The sequence below is a fragment of the Suncus etruscus genome, chromosome X (genome assembly GCF_024139225.1).
Source record: "Suncus etruscus isolate mSunEtr1 chromosome X, mSunEtr1.pri.cur, whole genome shotgun sequence".
NCBI classification, from domain to species: domain Eukaryota; kingdom Metazoa; phylum Chordata; class Mammalia; order Eulipotyphla; family Soricidae; genus Suncus; species Suncus etruscus.
The window spans coordinates 11,135,139-11,155,554 of NC_064868.1; the positions used below are offsets into that span (position 1 = coordinate 11,135,139).

At 44.5% G+C, this 20,416-nt stretch overlaps 1 protein-coding gene across 1 annotated transcript in view; it reads left to right on the forward strand.

Moving 5' to 3' along the window:
- Positions 1 to 20,416, forward strand: part of PIR (pirin) — a 96,253-nt gene that overhangs the window by 22,680 nt on the left and 53,157 nt on the right. The window contains exons 4-5 of the mRNA XM_049766810.1: positions 8,300 to 8,383; positions 9,237 to 9,443. Of these exons, the coding sequence (XP_049622767.1) occupies positions 8,300 to 8,383; positions 9,237 to 9,443 (291 nt within the window). The remainder of the gene's footprint in view (positions 1 to 8,299; positions 8,384 to 9,236; positions 9,444 to 20,416) is intronic.

Sequence of the window (20,416 nt, forward strand, 5' to 3'; positions counted from 1 at the left end):
AGAAGGACGGTGGTTCGAATCCTGGCATCCCATATTGTCCCTGAGCCTGCCAGGAGCGATTTCTGAGCATAGATCCAGGAGTAACTCCTGAGCGCTGCTGGGTGGGACCCAAAAACCAAACAAAAAAAATTAGTACCCCTATATCAGAGCTCCCCTCATTATAAAATGCCTTATTGCTTCTTGCAATCCAAAATCCCGAGAGCTGACCCAGTAACTCTAAGAATAATGAAATGACTTGCTGATAGTAGGAGAAATTAAATTCTGGCGGTGAATAATCAGTGTAGTATTGAAATCACAGTAGTATTATAATGCACCCCTTCAAAGGCGTCACAATCAGGTTCAATATGATTGTGAAATTTCACTAAAACATGAAAACAGCAATCCCTTTAAAACGGTCGAAGTGCTAAGCATCACAGCATTCCTTGTCCTTTGATGACTAGATGGGAGCATGCCACACAGACATTGTAAGGACCAACAGTTATATTATCAGTGTCTCTTAAGAGGAAAACGTCAGTGATTATGCAGCATTTGCAGCAGCAGGGGGCGCCTTTGAGCAAAAGTACATTGACCTACTGACTTCCTCCCACCCTGGACCACTAACCCAGGCTATTTCTGGAAGGCCTTTGCAATATAGGAGATGAAACCATGGTTATGGACTCCTGGATCCTTTTGAGGCCAGCATGATGATTTCATGGCGATCCAGGGTGAGTTTGTCTGAAGAGATTCCTCTGAGAACTTTGGAGGATTTTTTTGTTTGTTTTTGTTTCTTTTTGTTCTGGGGGACCACATCCAGAAATGCTAAGGGGGTTAAACTCCTGGCTCTACACTCATGAATCACTCCTGGTGCTGCTCAGGGAACCATATAGGATGCCAGAATCGAACCCAGGTTTGCCACCTGCAAGACAAATGCCCTACCCACTGTGCTATGGCTCTGGCTCCTGAGAAGGTTTTTTGTTTTTGTTTTTAAGAAAGGCATTTATGACCCTGATGTTTAAGAAAATGCCAGAGATTCTGAAGAAGTCTGTGGTTTGGTTCACCTGAATAGTTAGAATCAAGAACGTGATTGTCGGAGCTAATGTGATTGTCCTATGCTAAGTTTATCACTTGACACACTTTTTCTTCCTCTTCCTCAATTTTCCAATAAAATTTTCTATCTTCTTTTTAAAAAAAAGAATGTGGGGCTGGAGTGATAGCACAGTAGTAGGAAGTTTGCCTTACACACTGCCGACCTGGGATGGACCCAGGTTTGATTCCCGGCATTTCAAATGGTCCCCTGAGCCTGCCAGGATTGATTTCTGAGCACAGAGCCAGGAGTAACCCCCGAGTGCCATTAGGTATGGCCCAAAAACAAAGAAACAAACAAAAAAGAATGTGATTATCATAGAAGAGGAGCACACATGTCAGAAATTTGACTTGAAGTGAAAGGAAAATTAGTCGACTTGGTAGATTGAGAGTGGACTTAACAGAAAAAATAGCAACAAGACAAATATTCTTATAAGACATCTAACAATGGATAGTGAGATGTTGCGTGAAAAAAAAAGCCTTCAGTGGCCACACCAAAGAAGTATCCAACACCACATCATTACTTTTTTTTCTTTTTCTTAACCCCACCTTCCCCAGGATGACCTCATCTCAAGACTCTGTGTCTGCCTTTCCTTCACCAACTCTTTCTTCTTCACTTGACTCAGGAATGATAATGCCAGATCTCAGCTATGGGTACAAGATATAGGAGCCTTTTTCTTTTCAGGGGTTGCTCAAGAGGTTCAGGGACTCCCCTCCCTCCGGGTGATTCTCAGTCAACCCCTCTCCGAGGTTCAATTTAAGAGTACAAGGATGTGGCGGTGTGATGAGTCTGAAATGCTGGGTATCATCTCGAACTCCCCCCTCCCCCCAACATCAGTGCTCAGAGATCTGTTGGGACATACCCAGGAGTGCAAGGGGCACTTTCAGGACCACATCTGGTGTTGTTCAGGGCACTGTGTGGTGCCAGATATTAAAAGGGTCTCTACTTACAAGGCATACTCCAAGATCCCCGTTAGCATCTCTCCAGCCTGGAGCCTCTCTTTTGTAAAGGTGGCCAGTTCACCTACAACCGTCCTGCAGCGCCTCGCAGCTGTGTCCTTGCAGGCAGGAACCTGCCTACAAACACACACCAATCTCCAGTTGCAATCAGCATTTGGCCCAGATGTCTTTTCCTTCACAATCTCTCTGTGATAACGGTGGAAGCAAAATAAACATGTGAGAGCAAGAAATGACATGCGGTGAAATATCCAAACTTGGCCAGTAAGAATTGGCCTGTTTCAGGGTAGGCAGCTGAGTAGGTGGATCACATGCCTAACAAATGTAAGGGGCCGAGTCTGATTTTTGGTACCATGAAGCCCCCAGAGCTCTGCCAAGTGTGGTCCCCTGGCTGCAACCCACCACCCAAGCATGATGGTGTGATTGGCATCAGCATGGAAAGGTCAGCCTGGGAGGTGAACATCGTTTCGTTCTCGGAGACAAACAATATTGATAGGCTTAGATCCTTGCTCTGTAACGAATATCACCACCCCATAGTGTGGTCACTCAATATCGGGGTGCTAGTACAAAATATCCAGGGTCAGCTGATATCCAGGGTCTCCTGGGAACTGAGAGGTGAATGCAGTTCCTAGGTGCCGCTATTCACCCAGTCAGTGTCTTCACCAGCCATCACATCTTCAATTCCCACTATGCTCCTGGGACACCTTGAAATGAGTATTTTATGCGCCCTAGTATTCCGGGGGAGTCACAGGTCACACTCCCTTTGGGAAAAGTGACCATTATGAATATCCAAGTATTCCCCTATAATGTAGTGTGCTTTGATGGGAAAGTGAGGAAGAAACCCAACAGGCAGGTACAGAGAAGGGTCAATCCCATCGATAGTTGGAGTAGTGATCAGAAGACTGACTGGAGGAAGTGAACCATGAGGATCTTAAGGGGTAATTGCACCCCAGAAAGCACAAAGGGGAGCCCCACACTTGTAGGACCTTCACCTCCCTGGGAGCATGGCAGATGTGATGATTCTCCGACTTACACATCTCCTCATTTGACCCTCACCACACCCATCACCCCCAGATTCTGATTGTACAGGAACCCCCCGAAAGGTAAAAGACCTCAACTCTTACATGGGAAGCCCCAGATTGCAACTCAAACAAGCCAGTCCTGAGTGGTGCCTGTAGCAGGACTCCACCAGCAGGGGGCAGTAGAACCCCTGCACGATGAATCCCAGTAGTGCTTTTAGCTATGGAAACTGCTTGTTGGTCAAACACTTAAGCCATGTTTCTTTCCCTTCTTTTAAAAAATCACCTTTTGGGAGCTGGAGCGGTGGCGCAAGCGGTTGGGTGTCTGCCTTGCACGTGCTGACCTAGGACGGACCTCGGTTCCATCCCCCGGTGTCCCATATGGTCCCCCAAGCCAGGAGCGACTTCTAAGCACATAGCCAGAAGCCAGGAGTAACCCCTGAGAGTCATGGGTGTGGCCCCAAAACAAACAACAACAACAACAAAAAAATCACCTTTGGCAATCATGATGCTGTCATGTGGGGTTGGACTTAGAGAAGCGAAATTTTCAGGGGTGGTTTTTCCAGGTGTCTCAGTGATTGCTCATCCTTGAGACACTTTGTTGTTTTTGTTTGTTTAAATAGGGGTATATTTTCCTCTCCAGCCAGAGATTATGTTTCTATCCTGGAGACCAGTTTGTAACTTGGATTCTCTTACAGGCTTGTCTTCAATTCAAGTTTGCTTTAATTTTTTTCTCTCTCTCTCTCCTTTTTTTTTTAAAAACTGACTGAGCTACCATTTGGGAAAACTCTAGTCCCACCATTTTAGGGCCAATGAAAATGAAAAGAAAACATGGTTTCATCTATAATATAAGATTTTTTCTGGAATGAGCAAGTCATGCAGATTGCACTTTGCGTGAAATACCAACTAGAAAGATACAGCCAAACAAACATATAATGGATCCCTCAAGCTGAGATTTTTCCAGATTCATTTAGCACTCCTTGTGCTGCATCATTCCTAAATGTTTCACAGTAGAAGATGTTTTGCTTTCATTATCATTGGGAAGAGGTCGCTGTTTTTCTGTTTCTCCCCCACCTCCAAATCTAAACACCCAGAGAAAGGACTGATCAGAAGGCAGGAGTTTCAGATTCTGTATGACCGGAACAAAGAAAGAACCAAGCAGATCAGGAGACTTTTCCTAAAATCCTGGTCTGAGGTCTGAGGTTGCCAAAGTCCCGCCGAATTAGATACACAGCTTCGGCTGCACCCAGACACTGCCAGGTCCACGCACCACTCATGCCAAGCCATGTGCGTGTGCCATGGCTTCAGCTTAAACAGCGCCCCCCGCAGGCGAGAATTTACAGCCCTTAGCATAAAATGACTATAACAGGACTATGACGACGTCCTTGCTTCAAAATCACCTTTCCTCTTTCCCCCAAAACACACTGATACTGAAAGTGTGGTTTGGGAAGGGGTAGTGACAAAAAAATCACCTTAATTTTTTTCCCAAATTCCTATTTCTTTTTTGTTAATGTATTTATTTAAGCACCTTTTTTTTTTTTAAGTTAAGTCACCTTTAGAGGCTCAGGAAAGCTTCACTAGCCAGACTTCTCCAAGTCTGATGATTGTATTGCATATGGAATAGGAGAAAAGTTTCCTTCTGTGTGACCACTGCAAAGTGGATGCCGCATTCCCCGTAGAAACAAAATTGCTCTCTAAAATACCATTATGTGAGGGGAAACAAACATCAGCACCAGCCACCTCCAAGCTCCCACTCTGTATTAGCCGTGGCAGCATTCACGCTCAGCACAGTTAGCTTTGCAGAGTTGTTGGACAGGCTTAGAGCAGTGAAAAATATTTGGGAATGCAAATGCAGAGAATTTGAAGGCGCCCAGAGTGGAGCAGCAACCTAAACAGAGTGACTCCTGCATTTAGAGGGGTGCAGTGCTGTTCACTATATATGTGGTCCATAACTATGCCAAGAAAAAATTCTCAGGATAGGCTCCTGATTGGTGGGGCAGTGCTTTGCATTTGGATGCACAATGCAGAGTCCTTCGTGCTTAAATATAATTGTGACCCAACCTCCTTCTAGGATCCTCCCAGGGGGTTCTCACCTACTAACACACATTGGACTCATATAGCTTTGATGGCCTTCACTTCATGGTGGCTCTTCTTTCAATCTTGTCTTTCCTCTCATATCTCAGTCTTCTCTTACTTTGTTGTTGCTGTTGTTATTGTTTGTTGGGGACTACACCCGGCTATGTTCAGGGGTTGGTTACTCCAGGCTCTGCACTCAGTAATCACTCCCAGTGGTGTTTAGAGGATCATATGGGATGCCAGAGATCGAACCCACCCGGGTTGGCTGCTTGCAAGGCAAGAACCCAATCCGCTGTACTATCACACTGGTCCCTCTCACTGTCTGATTCTCTAGTTCCAGGCCTTCTTAAGCAGGGACTAAGTATCCTCTGTTGTCTGCAGAATAAAGTTTATCACCCATTTCATTCACAGACTAGGGGCAATCACCTTGTTTTCCCAAAATAAAAAGTTGTTTGCATTTTTATAAAGAAAACTAGTCATTGCCAAAAACTCAAGTTATCTGAAAAGTGGAAGCAAGTAAATACAATATACCTGCAAGCCTTCCTCCTGAAGATAAGACTTTTCTCATTTTTCTGTGTTTTCCCCCCTTCACACCCATCCCCATGCATGTCTGACCCTGAGGATACAATTTTACTTAAACAAACCCATGTTAAGGACTCATGGTGTTCAACTCTTTTAAATAACTAGAAGGTAAAAAACACACACATTGCTATCTGTGATCTCTAAAACACCTTTTTGATATTTCAAACTAAAATATCAAATAGATGAATGAAATCTAATTTTTTATACTTTAGAATGAAGTGAAAACACAAAGTACAAAAAACAGTATGAAAAACTAGATATATGGGTTGGAGAGATAGCATGGAGGTAAGGCGTTTGCCTTGCGTGCACAAGGATGGTGGTTCAAATCCCGGCATCCTATATGGTCCCCCAAGCCTGCCAGGAGCGATTTCTGAGTGTAGAGCCAGGAGTAACCCCTGAGCACTGTCGGGTGTGACCCAAAAACCAAAGAAACAAAACAAAACAAAACAAACTAGATATACAGGGCCGGCGAGGTGGCGCTAGAGGTAAGGTGTCTGCCTTGCAAGCACTAGCCAAGGAAGGATCGCGGTTCAATCCCCGGCGTCCCATATGGTCCCCCCCAAGCCAGGGGCAATTTCTGAGCGCTTAGCTAGGAGTAACCCCTGAGCATCAAACAGGTGTGGCTCGAAAAACCAAAAAAAGAAATTAGATATACATAGAATGGGTTCTTGCAAAGAGGAAGAACTAGTTTAATTTGTGAAATTGGCAGTATCAAATTATGCATATTGAGGATTTTCTAAGTATTTTCTCTTTGCTAACCTCTAGGGTATATCGTTTTTCCTTTCTTGTTTAATATTATGCTGCCACTGTCCTTTCTGTGGAATTAGAGATTTGCAAAATCTCTAATTATTCATAATTATTCACTTTTAGTACTCATTTAAATTGTCCTGTTTGGTTGACTAGATCTTTGAGCAAAAAAATTCAATCTGGCTTACATAATTACAAGAGATGCTGGCATTTTACTTGCAAATTGCATTTTCTAGTGTGCCCACGTAATAATGTTTAAACAGAATGCTAAAATTCCAAAATTCCAAAGGATAAATACATTAACCTTGGAAAAAGACATCAGGATAGCCGGAGCATGGAAACTTTGTCCTGTATTGTGAATGTTTAGGAACTCAAGGAAGGGAGCAGAGTGTCACTCCTAGAACAGCAGGCCTTGGCACATGCCTTTCCAATGTGCTTAGGCTGATTGAAATAGAAATTTCTTAGAGGACTTGCAGATGAATTTCATAGAGGTATATAAAATGGCCCAGGTCCGATCTCTGGCACCAAAAGCCAATCAGAAAAGGCTTGATTTAGAGGCATCTTATTCTGTCATGGGAATGCTGTTTGCAGAGGATTCTGGGAAAGTTGTGCTACCCAGGCAGAATGTCACCCACAGTTGACTCTTGACTTTCTAGGGCATTTGTATAGATAGAAATTACTCAAGAGAACCTCTGTAGAGATGGATCTTCAGAATCTGCACTGTCCATCATGGCAGCTGGTAGCCATATGGTGCCCTTGAGCACTTGGCATGTGACTACACCCACTCAGGAGCTGGGTGCTGAGTTTGTTTTGTCTCCATTCATTGAAACTTCACCCTACCTGGCTACTACCTATGGGACTACACAGGATTTCATGCCACATTTAGATTTGCCTTGGACAGGTCTCTGGAAAAGTTGGCTTCACTGTGTCTGACATCACTGGATGAAACTTCCTGAGCATGAATGGAACCCTGTGTGTGTGAATGTGTGTGTGAATGTGGCATCAGAAAGACATTTTCTTGGAATATCTTAAACCAGCTTTGAGTGGAAAGAGCAGAGACCTCTAACCTATCATCTCACACACCTAGGGGACAGTATCTTGGAGACAAGGCCCCCAGGATTTGAAGTGGAGCTGCTTCTCTCTTGCTCTGAATTGCAGATTCACCAGGCCCAGGCCATGGCCGACTGGCTGAGGGGAGGAGAGAGGCTCCTCTCAGCAGCCCAAGGGCTTGGCAATTTTTGGACTGACTGCTTTCAGCTGTCCAGAGGAAGAGGCTCCTTTTAAAGAGTCTCTCAAGGACGTTAAATGGGCTAAAGTGCCCCTTTCAGAATTGTTCTTTCTTCTTGCCCCATGTCACACTTGCCTAAGGCACAATTATCAACAGATTTTCTGTGGAAAAAATAAGCCAGGATTTAGAGATAGTCCAAGGGTCAAGATTTGTAGTTTTCACACAGGCAACCTGGTTTAGTTTCCAGTACTCATGGTCCCCTGAGCAATACAGAGGTAGCTTTCAGAGTTAGGGGCAACCCTCCTGGACCGCCAGGAGTGGTCCACCCATTCTGCCCAATTTTTATTTATTTGTTTGTTTTTGGTTGTGGGCTATAGCCAGCCATGCTTAGGGGTGCTCCTGGCTCTGCACCCAGGAATCACTCCTGGTGGTGCTCAGGGGTCCATATGTTTATGGGGACCATATGGTGCTTATGGGATGCCCAGAATTGAACCTGTGTTGGCCACATGCAGGGTAAGTGTCCTCCCCTCTATATTATGGCTTCACCCTCCTCTTCCCCAGTTTCAAAAGCATACAGTTGTGCACAGCTGCCCAATTCTTACTTTCTCATTTGCTCCCTTTGACTAAGGTCTCCTACCTCTTGGATGGGGGCAGTATGGCCCACGAAGACTTCTGCGGACACTTTGGTCAGATGAACCCAGGAGACCTGCAGGTACAGATCAAGTCATGGAATTGCTGTGAAGCTGAGTCTTTACTAGGGGTCTTCTTGCTCATGCCAACTTCTGGAGTGGCCACACTTTCCTCCCTCCTGCCCCTTGAACCTTTTGGGTGAATCACTAGTTCCATCAGAGGCTGTTTACTTTACACTTCTCAAAAAAGAGCCATCAAGTCTCTGCTTCCAAACCTCCATTTTATCTTTCACACACAGAAATCAGAGTTGTCCTCACATCATCCTCCCACCGTCCCTGCTTTCCTAAAGCCACACAGTTTATGGTCATCTCTGATGTCCCAAATGTTAAATCCAGTGCACCACTTCCTATTCTTCAGTTTCTAGAACTCTGCTGCATTTGAGACCACTTAATCTGACATCTTCCACCTATTTTGTAGAGTTGACTACTTAAGACAATGACTTTACACCCTACCCCACATTCTCACCTTGTCTGAAACATACTACAGATGAAACCCCCAGAAAGAAGTAGGGTCATTTTTGTAAGTTGGGCCTTGACATCTCATCTTGTCAGGGGTCATTTCCATCTCAGAGGAACAGTAGTTCATATGCATGTGCATTATAGTGTCTCAGTGATTGGGGTATTCAAACGCAAGGGAAACAAAAGAGCCAGACATTGTGGCAGAGTCCTCAACTGCTCCGTCATCCACCTTGATCCCTGAGCACTGTCTACAGCAGAGGAGGAGGTAGTGGGTTTCTGCTTTGGAGAGAGATATGTATGGATCTTCGTTTTCCTTTGGGGTCACATGCCCAGGACAGACATCACTGGGACTGGTGTAGGTAGGTGTTAGAGCAGGGCAGGGTCCCACCTCACCTGTTCACTTTTCTACCCCCACAGTGGATGACAGCCGGCCGTGGCATCCTGCATGCTGAGATGCCTTGCTCAGAGGAGCCAGCGCATGGCCTACAGCTGTGGGTGAACCTGAGGAGCTCGGAGAAGATGGTAGAGCCACAATACCAGGAGCTGAAAAGTACCGAAATCCCCAAACCCAGTCAGAATGGAGTGACTATCGCTGTCATTTCTGGAGAAGCCCTGGGAGTCAAGGTAAGCCAGGGTCTCTGTGTGTGCGGGCAATCTGGGGTGTACAGAGGCATAAGGCTGCCCTCCTGAGGCTCATCTCCTTCTGGATCCCTCTGACAGATGGGCTTCAGGAGTGGCAGGATAAGCAGAAACTAAGGGAACGCAGAAATTCCCTCAACACACACACCGAGATGTGGGAGATGCCCAGGAAAGTTAGTTCACAGGAGACATTGGTCAAAAAACCCCTCAGGAGATGACACATGACACGGGGACACACACTTTGCATACAGAAAGCCAGGTTGCCATTTCTGACATGACAAGGTACTCCAGCTTTTGACCAAGAGAGCTCTTGAGAGCTTTCTTGAGTCCATGAGCTCTTGCTTCCAGCACCCCATATCTGCCACTCACGCTGCAGCATCTCCACCTGTTGAACGATCCCGTTGATTGATGACTGGTTTACAGTATTGTGCAATTTCTGAGATTTAGCTCCACACCTCACTAAGTGTATGATGGTAATCCTTCCCACCACCAAAGTTCCAGAGCCATCTCACCCCTCCCAAAAGATCCCTCTACCCAAACCTGTCCCCCATACATAAACCATTTCCTCCGGTAACCTCCACAGTTTTCACTCTATCTAGGAATTATATTTGTTGTTTCTTTCCATTTCTTTGGTTTTAGTTATTTACCATAGTTTTCGTACAACAAGACACACTTCCCCACCCACCCCCAAAGTGTGTCTTATGGAGTGAATGCTGCCAGGAGCTGAAGACTGAGTGCATGGGAGGAGAGTATATAAAAACTGTGTGCATCTTATAGTCAGGTGTGTCTTATAGAGAGAAAAAACAGTATATTCTATGTAGGAGTGAAGCTGTTCTGTATTTGGTTTTCAATATATGACTGTTTTTCACTACGATTATCATAGCCAGTCTGTAGTTTCAAAGGCATGATGTCATTTCTAAATCCCAGAGAAGGGGCTAGAGATTCCTTATACAATTTATCCTTGTACATGGTATAAAGTACTTATTTTGTGTGTGACTGATCCCAGTTCCATCCCATGTATGCCAGGCATAGGCCTCAAGACAAAAAGCAAATAAATGAAGAGTAGTGTAGGATCACATTAAGCGTATAGACCACGACTTATTGATCTAGTCAAGCTCCTACACTTTAAGAAGCAAACCAATGGGCCTGAGCAATAGCACAATGGCTGGGACACTTGCCTTGCATGAAGCTGACCTGACTTCAATTCCCTGTACAAAATATTGCCCCCTGAGCACCACCAGGATTGAGCCCTGAGGCACCACTAGGTGTGGTCCCCAAAACCAAGCAAAAACTACAAAAACATCTAGTTTGAAAACGTACTTAACCCTTATACACCATGCCCTCTACTTCCTTCTCTGGGCCTCTGTCATATTTAGGTTTAGGGGACCACATTTTGAATCCAGCAAGATCAGGGTGAACGAGGGCATGTTTGTGGTAGAAAGAGGACGGAAAAAGTACCATACCAGGTACCACATACCACAGAACTGCTGAGGAAGAGTCTTCTTCAGCTCAGCCATTCTGAAATTCATTTGTCCTCTATCTCTTTTCTTTCTTTCTCTCTCTCTCCTTCCTTGGACCAGGAAGAGAGGCAGACTGGGGTCAAAAAAAGGGACTAATTTGTTTAGTCCATGGGCACTGTTATAATCATTGATTCTTGGGGAAAAACACACAGATCTGGTTAAACAGGATCAGAGGGGATCTGGCAGGGGCTCTGGCAATGTCCGTTAGCAGGAGTTGAGTCCATTGATAAGCTTGAAACCACTTGGCCATTCTCCCCCTGGGCAACCATATCCAAAGATTCTACTAATGCCAATTAAGCTTCTGTGTATCTGTGGCCAGGGGGATAATGGCTGGGCAAGAAGCCACACAACAGGCCCTTTACGGTTCCAACAAGTCATAATTATTGGTTGGGAGCTGTGGTTTTATGGACCCTGCACTCAAGCCATAACTAAACTCTCCAGCTCTCTACTTGCACTGTATTTGGGTGTTGGCATGATGTATCCTTGGTTTTCCGGTGCCCACACTGCAAGAAAGGGAAGCAATCAATCTTGGCTGTCAATGAAAACACAGCTCTGGGCTAGCTGGCTGTGCCCTGTGGCCTCAGGGTTCCTCGAGTTAGAGGAGTTTGGGATGTGATTCTGTGAACCTTGCTGAGTTCTGCTCCTATAAAGGCCTCTTGCTAAAGCAAAAGGTCACCCCTGAATCTAGAAGTGGGTGGGCTTGGGAGTGCCTCATTACAAGAGCCGCCATTTGCCCACATGGCTTCCTTCATTTCCTGTGTTTTTCACTCTGTTTCCAGAACTAATCTTACCGAAGGTTCCATCCCGGGACAGGGGATATGGAGGAAATCCAGAGATGGCTCCCTTTCAGAATACAAAGCTTTACCCCATTACTTATGTTTCTCCTTAAGTATCTCCTTGGCCAAAATGACTTGCCTTGTCTGCAACTCAACAGAGCACTTGGACCTCTGGTTGGCTGGAGAAGCAAAACCAACACTGGGATGAATCTTCAAGTTTACAACTGCTTTTCATTTTTAGAAAATGAGATGCCATTGTGATGTTGAGGCTGGTTCCATTTACAGACAGAAGCATGTATGTCAAAGCACCTCCAAGCAGCCGACCAAGTGGGTCTTGCAGTGGCAGCTAAGAATTAGAGCCCACAGCTAATGTTTTCACGTGACAAAAAGAATGTTCTAGAAATGACACACCTCCCTCTTGTTCTGGTCAGAAATGTCTCTGAACTGAATTGGATTTCTCTGAAGTACACAGTTATGTGAATTTTAGGAAAGCATTTTCCTGAGGCAGGGACTCACTCCTGCAACCCTGGCAACAGTTAATGTAGGTTTAGTGAAGCAGTGTGGTGCTGTGGTTATCACCAGAGGTCAGGATTCAAATCCCCACCATGACTTTGCTGTGGATGAACCACTTAACCTCTCTGTGTTGGAGTATCGTCATCCACAACATAGGTTTTCTAGGGGAATCAGTAAATGCATTCACATGCCGCACTGTGCAGACAGCACCAAGGCCCTTGTCAGCACCACAATTGGTAGCTGTTGGCACTGGTGTATTGATGACTGGGTGTTAACTTAGGCAGTAGCCGAGCAGAGAATTGTCATTTGTGGGCATATAGGGACATACTATGGCCAAGATTATTGACCTGACCCAGGTTCTAAAGCAATGAGGGACTATTGAGCATAAATTTTGGGGTCTCATGAGAATCAGTGCTGCTTCTCCCAGATTCCCTAGTAGCAGTCACCAAGGAAGGACTGGAGTGTGAAAAGTCTCCAAGCTTCAGAAAACCAATCTGAATGAAGAGTCATTGGATTCTGGAAGACTGTTAGAAGTTGACTGACAAGGCAAAGCTGAAAGTGGCCCTTCTGAGAGATTGATGCATTTGCCCAACCTTCAGAGGCAGCCTAAACTTTCCCCACCAACAGGACATCTAGAAAAAGGAGTGAGTGAGGTTGCCTGTACTTCTGGGACTTCATATGCCCAGGGCTACCCTGGTAGTGCTTGGAGAGTGGGGAACAGTGGTTTAAACACCAGCTCAGACCCCACAAATCTGGGTGTAGCCTAAGAGCCTTTCTTTTTCCTTTAATTTTTAATTGCATCACTATGAGCTGAAGTTGAAAAGTTGTTGATGGTTGAGTTTCAGGCTTACAATATTCCAACACCCATCACTTCACCACTGTTCACTTCCTGCCACTTCTTCTTTTTCCTCCTCCTCCTTCTCTTCTTCCTACTGTTCCTTCTTTTCCTTTTTCTTTATCCTTTTTCTCCTTCTTCTTCCTTCTCCTCCTCCTTCTTCCTTCTTCCTCCTCCTCCTTTTCCTCTTCTTCCTCTTCTTTTCCTTCATCCGTGTTCACGTTCTGTCCTTTCTTGTTCTTGTTCCTCTTGTTCTTGTTTTTCTTCTTCCTTCTTTCCTTTCTTCCTTCTTCCTCTTCCTACTTCTTCCTTCTTCCTATTCTTCTCTTCTTCTTTCTCCTCCACCTTCTCTACCACCTCTTCCTTTCTCACCTTCCTCCTCCTTCCCCCATTCTCCATATCCTTCTTTTTCTCCTTCTCCTTCTTAGCCTCCTCTCCACTTCTCCTCTCTCTTTCTCCTTTTCTATTTTTATAGCCTGAATTTCTAAGTGGCTCCTGTGTGCTTCCCACAGAGTTCCTGGGACCCACTTGTGATATGTGCTACCAATCTGGGATCCAAAACTCTGGATTTTGCTTTTGTCAGGGGACACTTTGGTAGGTTCCTGGGAACAATGTTGAAGGGCCCAGCACTTTGGTTCTTGGCCAATCTTATTGAACCAATAAGATTCTTATATCCAATCTTATATCTGGATTTCAATGGTTTCCACCAGGCCAAAAAAAGTGAGGTGGGGGTGTGTGTGCAAGATGCTAATGACTTTTGAGATTTGCAGGGGTTGACATGTCCCTGTGCCCAAGCTGAATTTGTCCATGTACTGATATAGCCTTGGAAGTCACAGTCCATTTGGAGCAAGATTATGCCGGGACAGCACGTCCTAAAGTGAAGGCCTGCAGGGAAACAAAGATAAAAATGGGATACTTTGAATAGTTTCTCTCACTTTAGAAGGTCAGCATCACATGTGTGTTTCATGAGAGTATGAAATTCTCCAAGTCCCATTCCATCCTTATCGGACAGCCAATCAATCAGCAATACTTATTGCCAGTTCTCTATGGAACATGATTCTTTTCCCAACAAATGCCTCTGCTCACCTCCTGCTGTTTGAAATTCTGGTATGTTCGCAACAAACCCTAAGGAGGCAGCATCATAAGAAAGCAATCTGGAGCCAGACTTGCCTGTGTCCAAGGCCAGCTCTACCTCTGACTAACTTTGGAGAATTCCAGAAGCTTCCTGGGATTTAGTCTCTTACCTATAACATGGCAGTAATTTGAATTGGATCCAGGTGAACAGTGTTTCAAACAGTTTCTAGAATCACTGTTTTGATATATTCAGAAAAGTTTTGTACAGTGTTATGGGGCCCAAGGCATAACACAAAGGATGTGCCTCTTAACTAGAAAGTCATTTCTTCAGATATTGGATGATCACTAGGACTGGAACAAGTCCTTTCCTACAAGACGTGGCCAAGATGCCAGGGAGTCTGTTTAGGTTTTGGTTACCATAGCGCCTACAGGCTACAGCAGTGTCGAGTATACCTACAAGATAATCAGTGAATAGTTTGGGAACTGAGGAGATCTCTTCCATGGCAGACCATGTGTCTTGCATATATGAACTCCTAAGTTCCATTACCAGAACCACCTGGCCTCTCTGGAACACTGTGGCGTGGCCCTAGATCCCTCCTCAAAATTTTGTGAGTGCATTAATGAAAGTCTGAAAATATAAACAAAGGCTGCCAAAAGAAAAACAGGGTTCAATTCTGAGTACATAGACCATGTAAAGATGACAAATGTCCACAGTGGAGGGGCATGAGGAATAGCACAGCAGGAATGGCACTTGCCTTGCTTGCTGCCAGCATCCTGTGTGGGATGCACTCCTCCTGATCCTGCCAGGAGTAATTTCTGAGCACAGAACCAGGAGTAACCCCTGAGAATATCCACAATGAGCTTAATAAGAGCTGTCTGAAAGTTGATAAAACTTGAACATTTGTTCAGTTGTATCTCAAAACCAAATAAGGGGGGCCAAAGATATAGTACCATAGATAGGGTGCTTGCCTTACATGCAGCCAACCTGTGTTTGATCCTTAACAACATATATATGGGCCCTGGATCTAACCCTACTGCCTCCAACATAAAAGTCAAATAAATGGTTTAGGAAGCAGTTAAAAGCAAGCCAGATCTGTTTGGTTTCTTTCCTCCATACCTAAGAATTGGAAGATGATTTGTAAGACCCAAGTTCCTAAATGGCCCTGCTTGCTTCCAACATTCCCACCTGACCTAATTCAAATGCTGGTGACTTTCCTGTGTGGACTCCAGAGTGGGTTATACACACTTTAGAGTTTTCAGTGCCTTGTAGGGCACCCTCACTTCATCACACAGTTTCATTCCAATAGCTATTACAACACCCAAGCCACAGCACGGTTCATGAAGAAACTTGCACACCAAACCAACATGGGATTGCTGGCTCTTCACAGGATCTCTAATCAAATCCATGTTTGTGCCAGGCAAGCCAAGAGCTGTGATTAGCCCCTGGCATGCTAACCCCATCCCGGAGGGCAGCTAGACAGAAACGACTGCCCATCATCTCCTCTGGGTTTCTTTTCCTCTGGAAAAGCTTAATAGCTGAATGTTAACTTAGTGTCACCTCTATGTGATTCCATCACCAACATACAATCCTTTCTACCTTCATTTGATTATGTAGATGTTATTGATTTAGCTTTCAGAGAAATTCTTTTATAGCCTGACCAAATTGGAAGGAAGATTTTTGGCAGTCCTGGTACCAAGAGAATAAGCTGAGATGGTCTTTCTCTTAGTCCTTTCCAGCAGGGAAAAGAAATGAGATTGATGATATGCAGCACATTTCACAGAGTTGGCCAACAGCACAGTTCGGAGCACCTGTCTTTCTTGGCCCATCTGGTTTGGCTTCTCTTCATTTTGATTGTGGGGAGCACTGCTCCCCCTCATGGAAGGACTCCTCCCAATCCCTCCCAAACTGAAACTAGGATTAATAACACTGAGAGACCAGGGGGCACTGGAGTTCGCCTCAGAAGTGCGTGGAAGCAGGGTAATAGCAGAGGGGGCCAAGTGGGCAATGGGGAAGAGGATCAGGAGCACGCTGACCACAGTAACTTTGTGGTGGGAGGTCAAACCCCTTGTTGATGGTCTCCAAGTCAAAGAATGATTCCCAAAAAGATAAATTGAATCCCATTCTTCCGTCCCCCCTTTTGAGGGAGACTTTGATAATAATATCCGACGTGAATAATCAACGAATGCAAAAGATTAGGGGACCAAAGGTTCAGCAAAGAAAGTCTTTTGTCATTTGCAGCCAGCTCCAAAAAGCAAACCGAACAAGCCGTCAGTTCTGGCAAAAGAGCTCCCTATGCCTTCCCAACAAGCTATTTATTTGTTTCCTTAATCACCCCCACCTGGAAGATCCAGGTGGGATGACAGGCAAAAACATTATTGCAACAATCACACAACATAACTTCTCACAAAAGAATCCTCCCTTCTGAAGGCTAATTTTTCTGCTCTTTATCACCCTGAGGGCTCAGTGCTAGATTCAAGACTGAATGCTACAAAATATTCCTCTGTGTGCATGTGGGAAGAGGGAGGCAGAGATAAGGATAAGCCTAAAATAATCTCAGTATTTCTCTATACTTGAAAAGATGCAAAGGTTTACATATTTTAAAGCACTGTGTCCAACCAGAAAAGGAACTAAGAAACTCACTTCTTAAAAAAACAACAAATACATATATTTATATAGTTATATATAGTTTAGGAAGCATGGGTACAGCAGTGTTAAAGTTTGGGGTATTAATATAGAAAGTTCTGCCCCCATCATTGAAGTGCCCATAGCTTTCCCCCATGGCCCCTCGTAACTTCTAATGCAGATATAGGCAAGACAGGATAAGACTCTGTTCGTTTATTTTATAATCTAAGGCCAAGGGCAACCCCAACTCTGGTTTGTTTGGAGACCACACCTGATGGTGTTTAGGAGCTATTCCTGGCTCTGCATTCAGAGATCACTTCTGGTGGGAATTACGGAGCCTTGGGGGTGCTCAAAGATCAAGCCCAGGCTGGCCATAGGCAAGATAAATGTCCTACCTGTTGTACCATCACACCAGTCCCTCCAACCCAATAATTTTTGGTTTTGTTCTTGGGCCACACCTGGTGATGCTCATGGATTACTCCTGGCTCTGTACTCAGGAATCACTCCTGGTGGTGCGTGGGGGATCATATAGGATGCTGGGGATTGAACCTGGGTTGGCCACGTGCAAGGCAAGCACCCTCACAGTGCATTTGCTTCAGCCCCTCCACACAATTCTTTACATGAAGTACTTAGAAATAAATTAAGATTTTTAAGGTTTGTGGAAAGGCTTCAAGCAGCAAGACCACACTGAGAAAATATTTATTTTATGGATGTTTAAACAGAGTTCTGTGTGTAGTTTTAGTGGTATGTAGTCTAGAGTGAAAAATGACAACACACAAGCATTTTAAACATCATTTCTTAGTGTGAAGATGGCTCTGGCTTGGCAGTCCATATGTGAGCACGCGTTAGCATTACACTTGGGAAACAATCGAATTTCTTTATTTTTTAAAATAATTTTTATTGTGACCAAAGTGAATTACGAATCTTTCACAGTAATATTTAAGGTATATAGTGACAGTGAATCAGAGCTATTCCCAGCAGCAGTGTTGTCCTCCCTCTACCTCTGTTCTCAGCATGTATCCCATATTTCCCTCATTTGCTCCCCAGACTGCTAGTGTAACTGTTCCCCTCGGTGTATAGCTTGTTGTAAAGATTGGGTATCGATTCTATTGTAGAATTTCTATTATGAAGAACATTGAAATATGTTTCGGAATCAGGATACTCGGTGCAAGAAACGGGCAGAAATGTAAATGAATAGAAAATAAACTACTAGTTCATTATATTTTATTTTATTTTTATAATATCTTTATTTAAGCACCATGATTACAGACATGTTTGTAGTTGGATTTCAGTTATAAAAAAAGAACACCCCCCCTTTCACCTTCCCACCACCAATGCCCCCAACATCCCTCCTCCTCACCCCCTACCTGTATTCAAAACAGGCATACTATTTCTCTCACTTACTACCATTGTCATGATAGCTGTTAATGTAGTTATTTCTCCAACTGCATTCACCACTCTTAGTGGTAAACTTCATATCATGGGCCAGTCATTTTAAATTTTATATCAAACATTACATGGATATTATTTTTAAAAATGGGCCATTATCTTTATAGGCCTGTTTCTGCAAACCATTTTATTTTTAGGGATTCAAGATTTTAGTGATGAAAACTTTTGATTCTTCCTGACAACAATTTCATGTTCCTCTGGTTTTGATTTCCATGGATTATTTTTATGGGCCATGTTTAATTAGCTGTGATGAGGAAACACTACAAAGAATTCCCATCTAAGAAAGTCACAAACACCAAGATGAAAATTGGCTGAAGTTCTTCTTTAAATATTTTAAGTTTATTTTCATCTTTATTTTATTAGTATTTTGGTTTGGGGGCCACACCCAGTGGTAGTACTCAGGCATTACTCCTGGTTCTGTGCTCAGGGTTCACTCCTGGTGGGCTTGGAAAGCTATATGGGATGCCAAGAATCAAACCCAGATTGGCCACATGTAAGGCAAACCCCACTATGTTATTGCACCCACCTCCCTTTTAAATTTTTTTATATATTGGAGCTGGAGCAATAGTACAGCAGGTAGGGCATTTGCTTTGCATATAGCTGTCCTGAGTTCAATCCCAAGCATACCATACGGTCCCCCAAGCTAAGCAGGCATGATTTCTGAGTGCAGACCCAGGAGTAACCCCTGAACACCACTGGGTGTGGCCCCCAAACCAAAATAAATAAAAATCTTATATATTTGGTGATTTGTCCCCATTTCCTTCCCTCTGTTGCTGCTACCGCAATGGTTGGTGTTCATAAACATGCTTGCCCTTCTGCATTTGGCCATGGTGCCCACTGGGGTCACAGGCAGATTGCTCACACAGCATTGCTCACAGTATTTTCATATTTTTACACTGCAGTGCTTACATACTCCAGGCTGCAGTGTGGGATCACAGACAACAGAGCTGCTGGGATCACACTCAGCACATGCCACAACAAGGGGCAGAAGGGGGGGTCTCGTAACCATCCACAGACCACCTGCCTTACCCTTGTGAGACCCTAAATCAACCTCTTTTAATGGGTAGGTGGGACAGGAAGAGAGGAAAGGAAATAGCAGCATAAAGAGGAGGAGCATTTCCTGGTCTCCCTTGAGGGTTTCACTCCTTCACCCTCCAGGTGCTAGACAATTCTGTTCTCTTCAGTGAAACTTGCTCAGGTTGCCCTGCCTCCATGCCCTGCCTCCATGCAGCTATTTCCTCATCACGGCCCCAGAGATTGGTTTGTATTGCCAAGTCCCCATCTCATTCAAGTGCCTCGTTCCTCCTTGAGCTCTGTCCCCTGCACTCATTAGGCACCTACTATGTCCGTATGGTGCAAAGCCATGGAGTTATCAGAGAAGGGTACAGTCACACTACGGAAAAGACTTGACAAGTAACCAAAGAATGTCATTTGAGAAAAGGCACTTGCAGCAATGTATGCACCTTTTAGGCTACCCAAGAAGGCAGAGCACTGATGATGCCTATGTGGAAGGTGGAAGGGAAAGAATGATAAAAAGAGTGATCAGGGCATGTCTTCTAATGGGTTGTTGGGGAGCGCAGATGGAGGATAAGTGGAGTACAAGAACTCTTATGACTCCTGAGATGGAAATGTGTGGCTCAGATGCTCAGTGGGGTTGCCAAAGGGCAAAGGAAGTGATGGGAAATGCTGGGATGGAGAGAAATCCAACACAAGGTTTGCCTGCTTTCAGATTGTGTTGCTCTTTGTGGGATTTGAGGTTACGGAGCTAGGAGGAGGGGAGCAGCATACAGGCCTCTCTCATTTATTTTTTTATTCTTTTTTAATATCTTTATTTAAACACCTTGATTAAAACATGATTGTAGTTGGGTTTCAGTTATGTAAAGAACAGCCCCTTTCACCAGTGCAACATTCCCACAACCAGTGTCCCATTTAAAGTGGCACAAAGTGGTCCTGTTGCACCTGCCGTGCTCGGATTGTATATTCCCAGCAGCATATTAGCAACATCCCACAAATAATGGTGAAAGCCTGTTTTTAGGTCAGGGCTTTGACTAGGCACAATTGGATCTCTTAATCCTGTTCAGAAACTAGAAGGGCCTAAAGAAATACACCCGGCAACTTCATCTGGGGATAGGCTGTCATAGTTGGCACTTCGTTGACAGATAGGAATG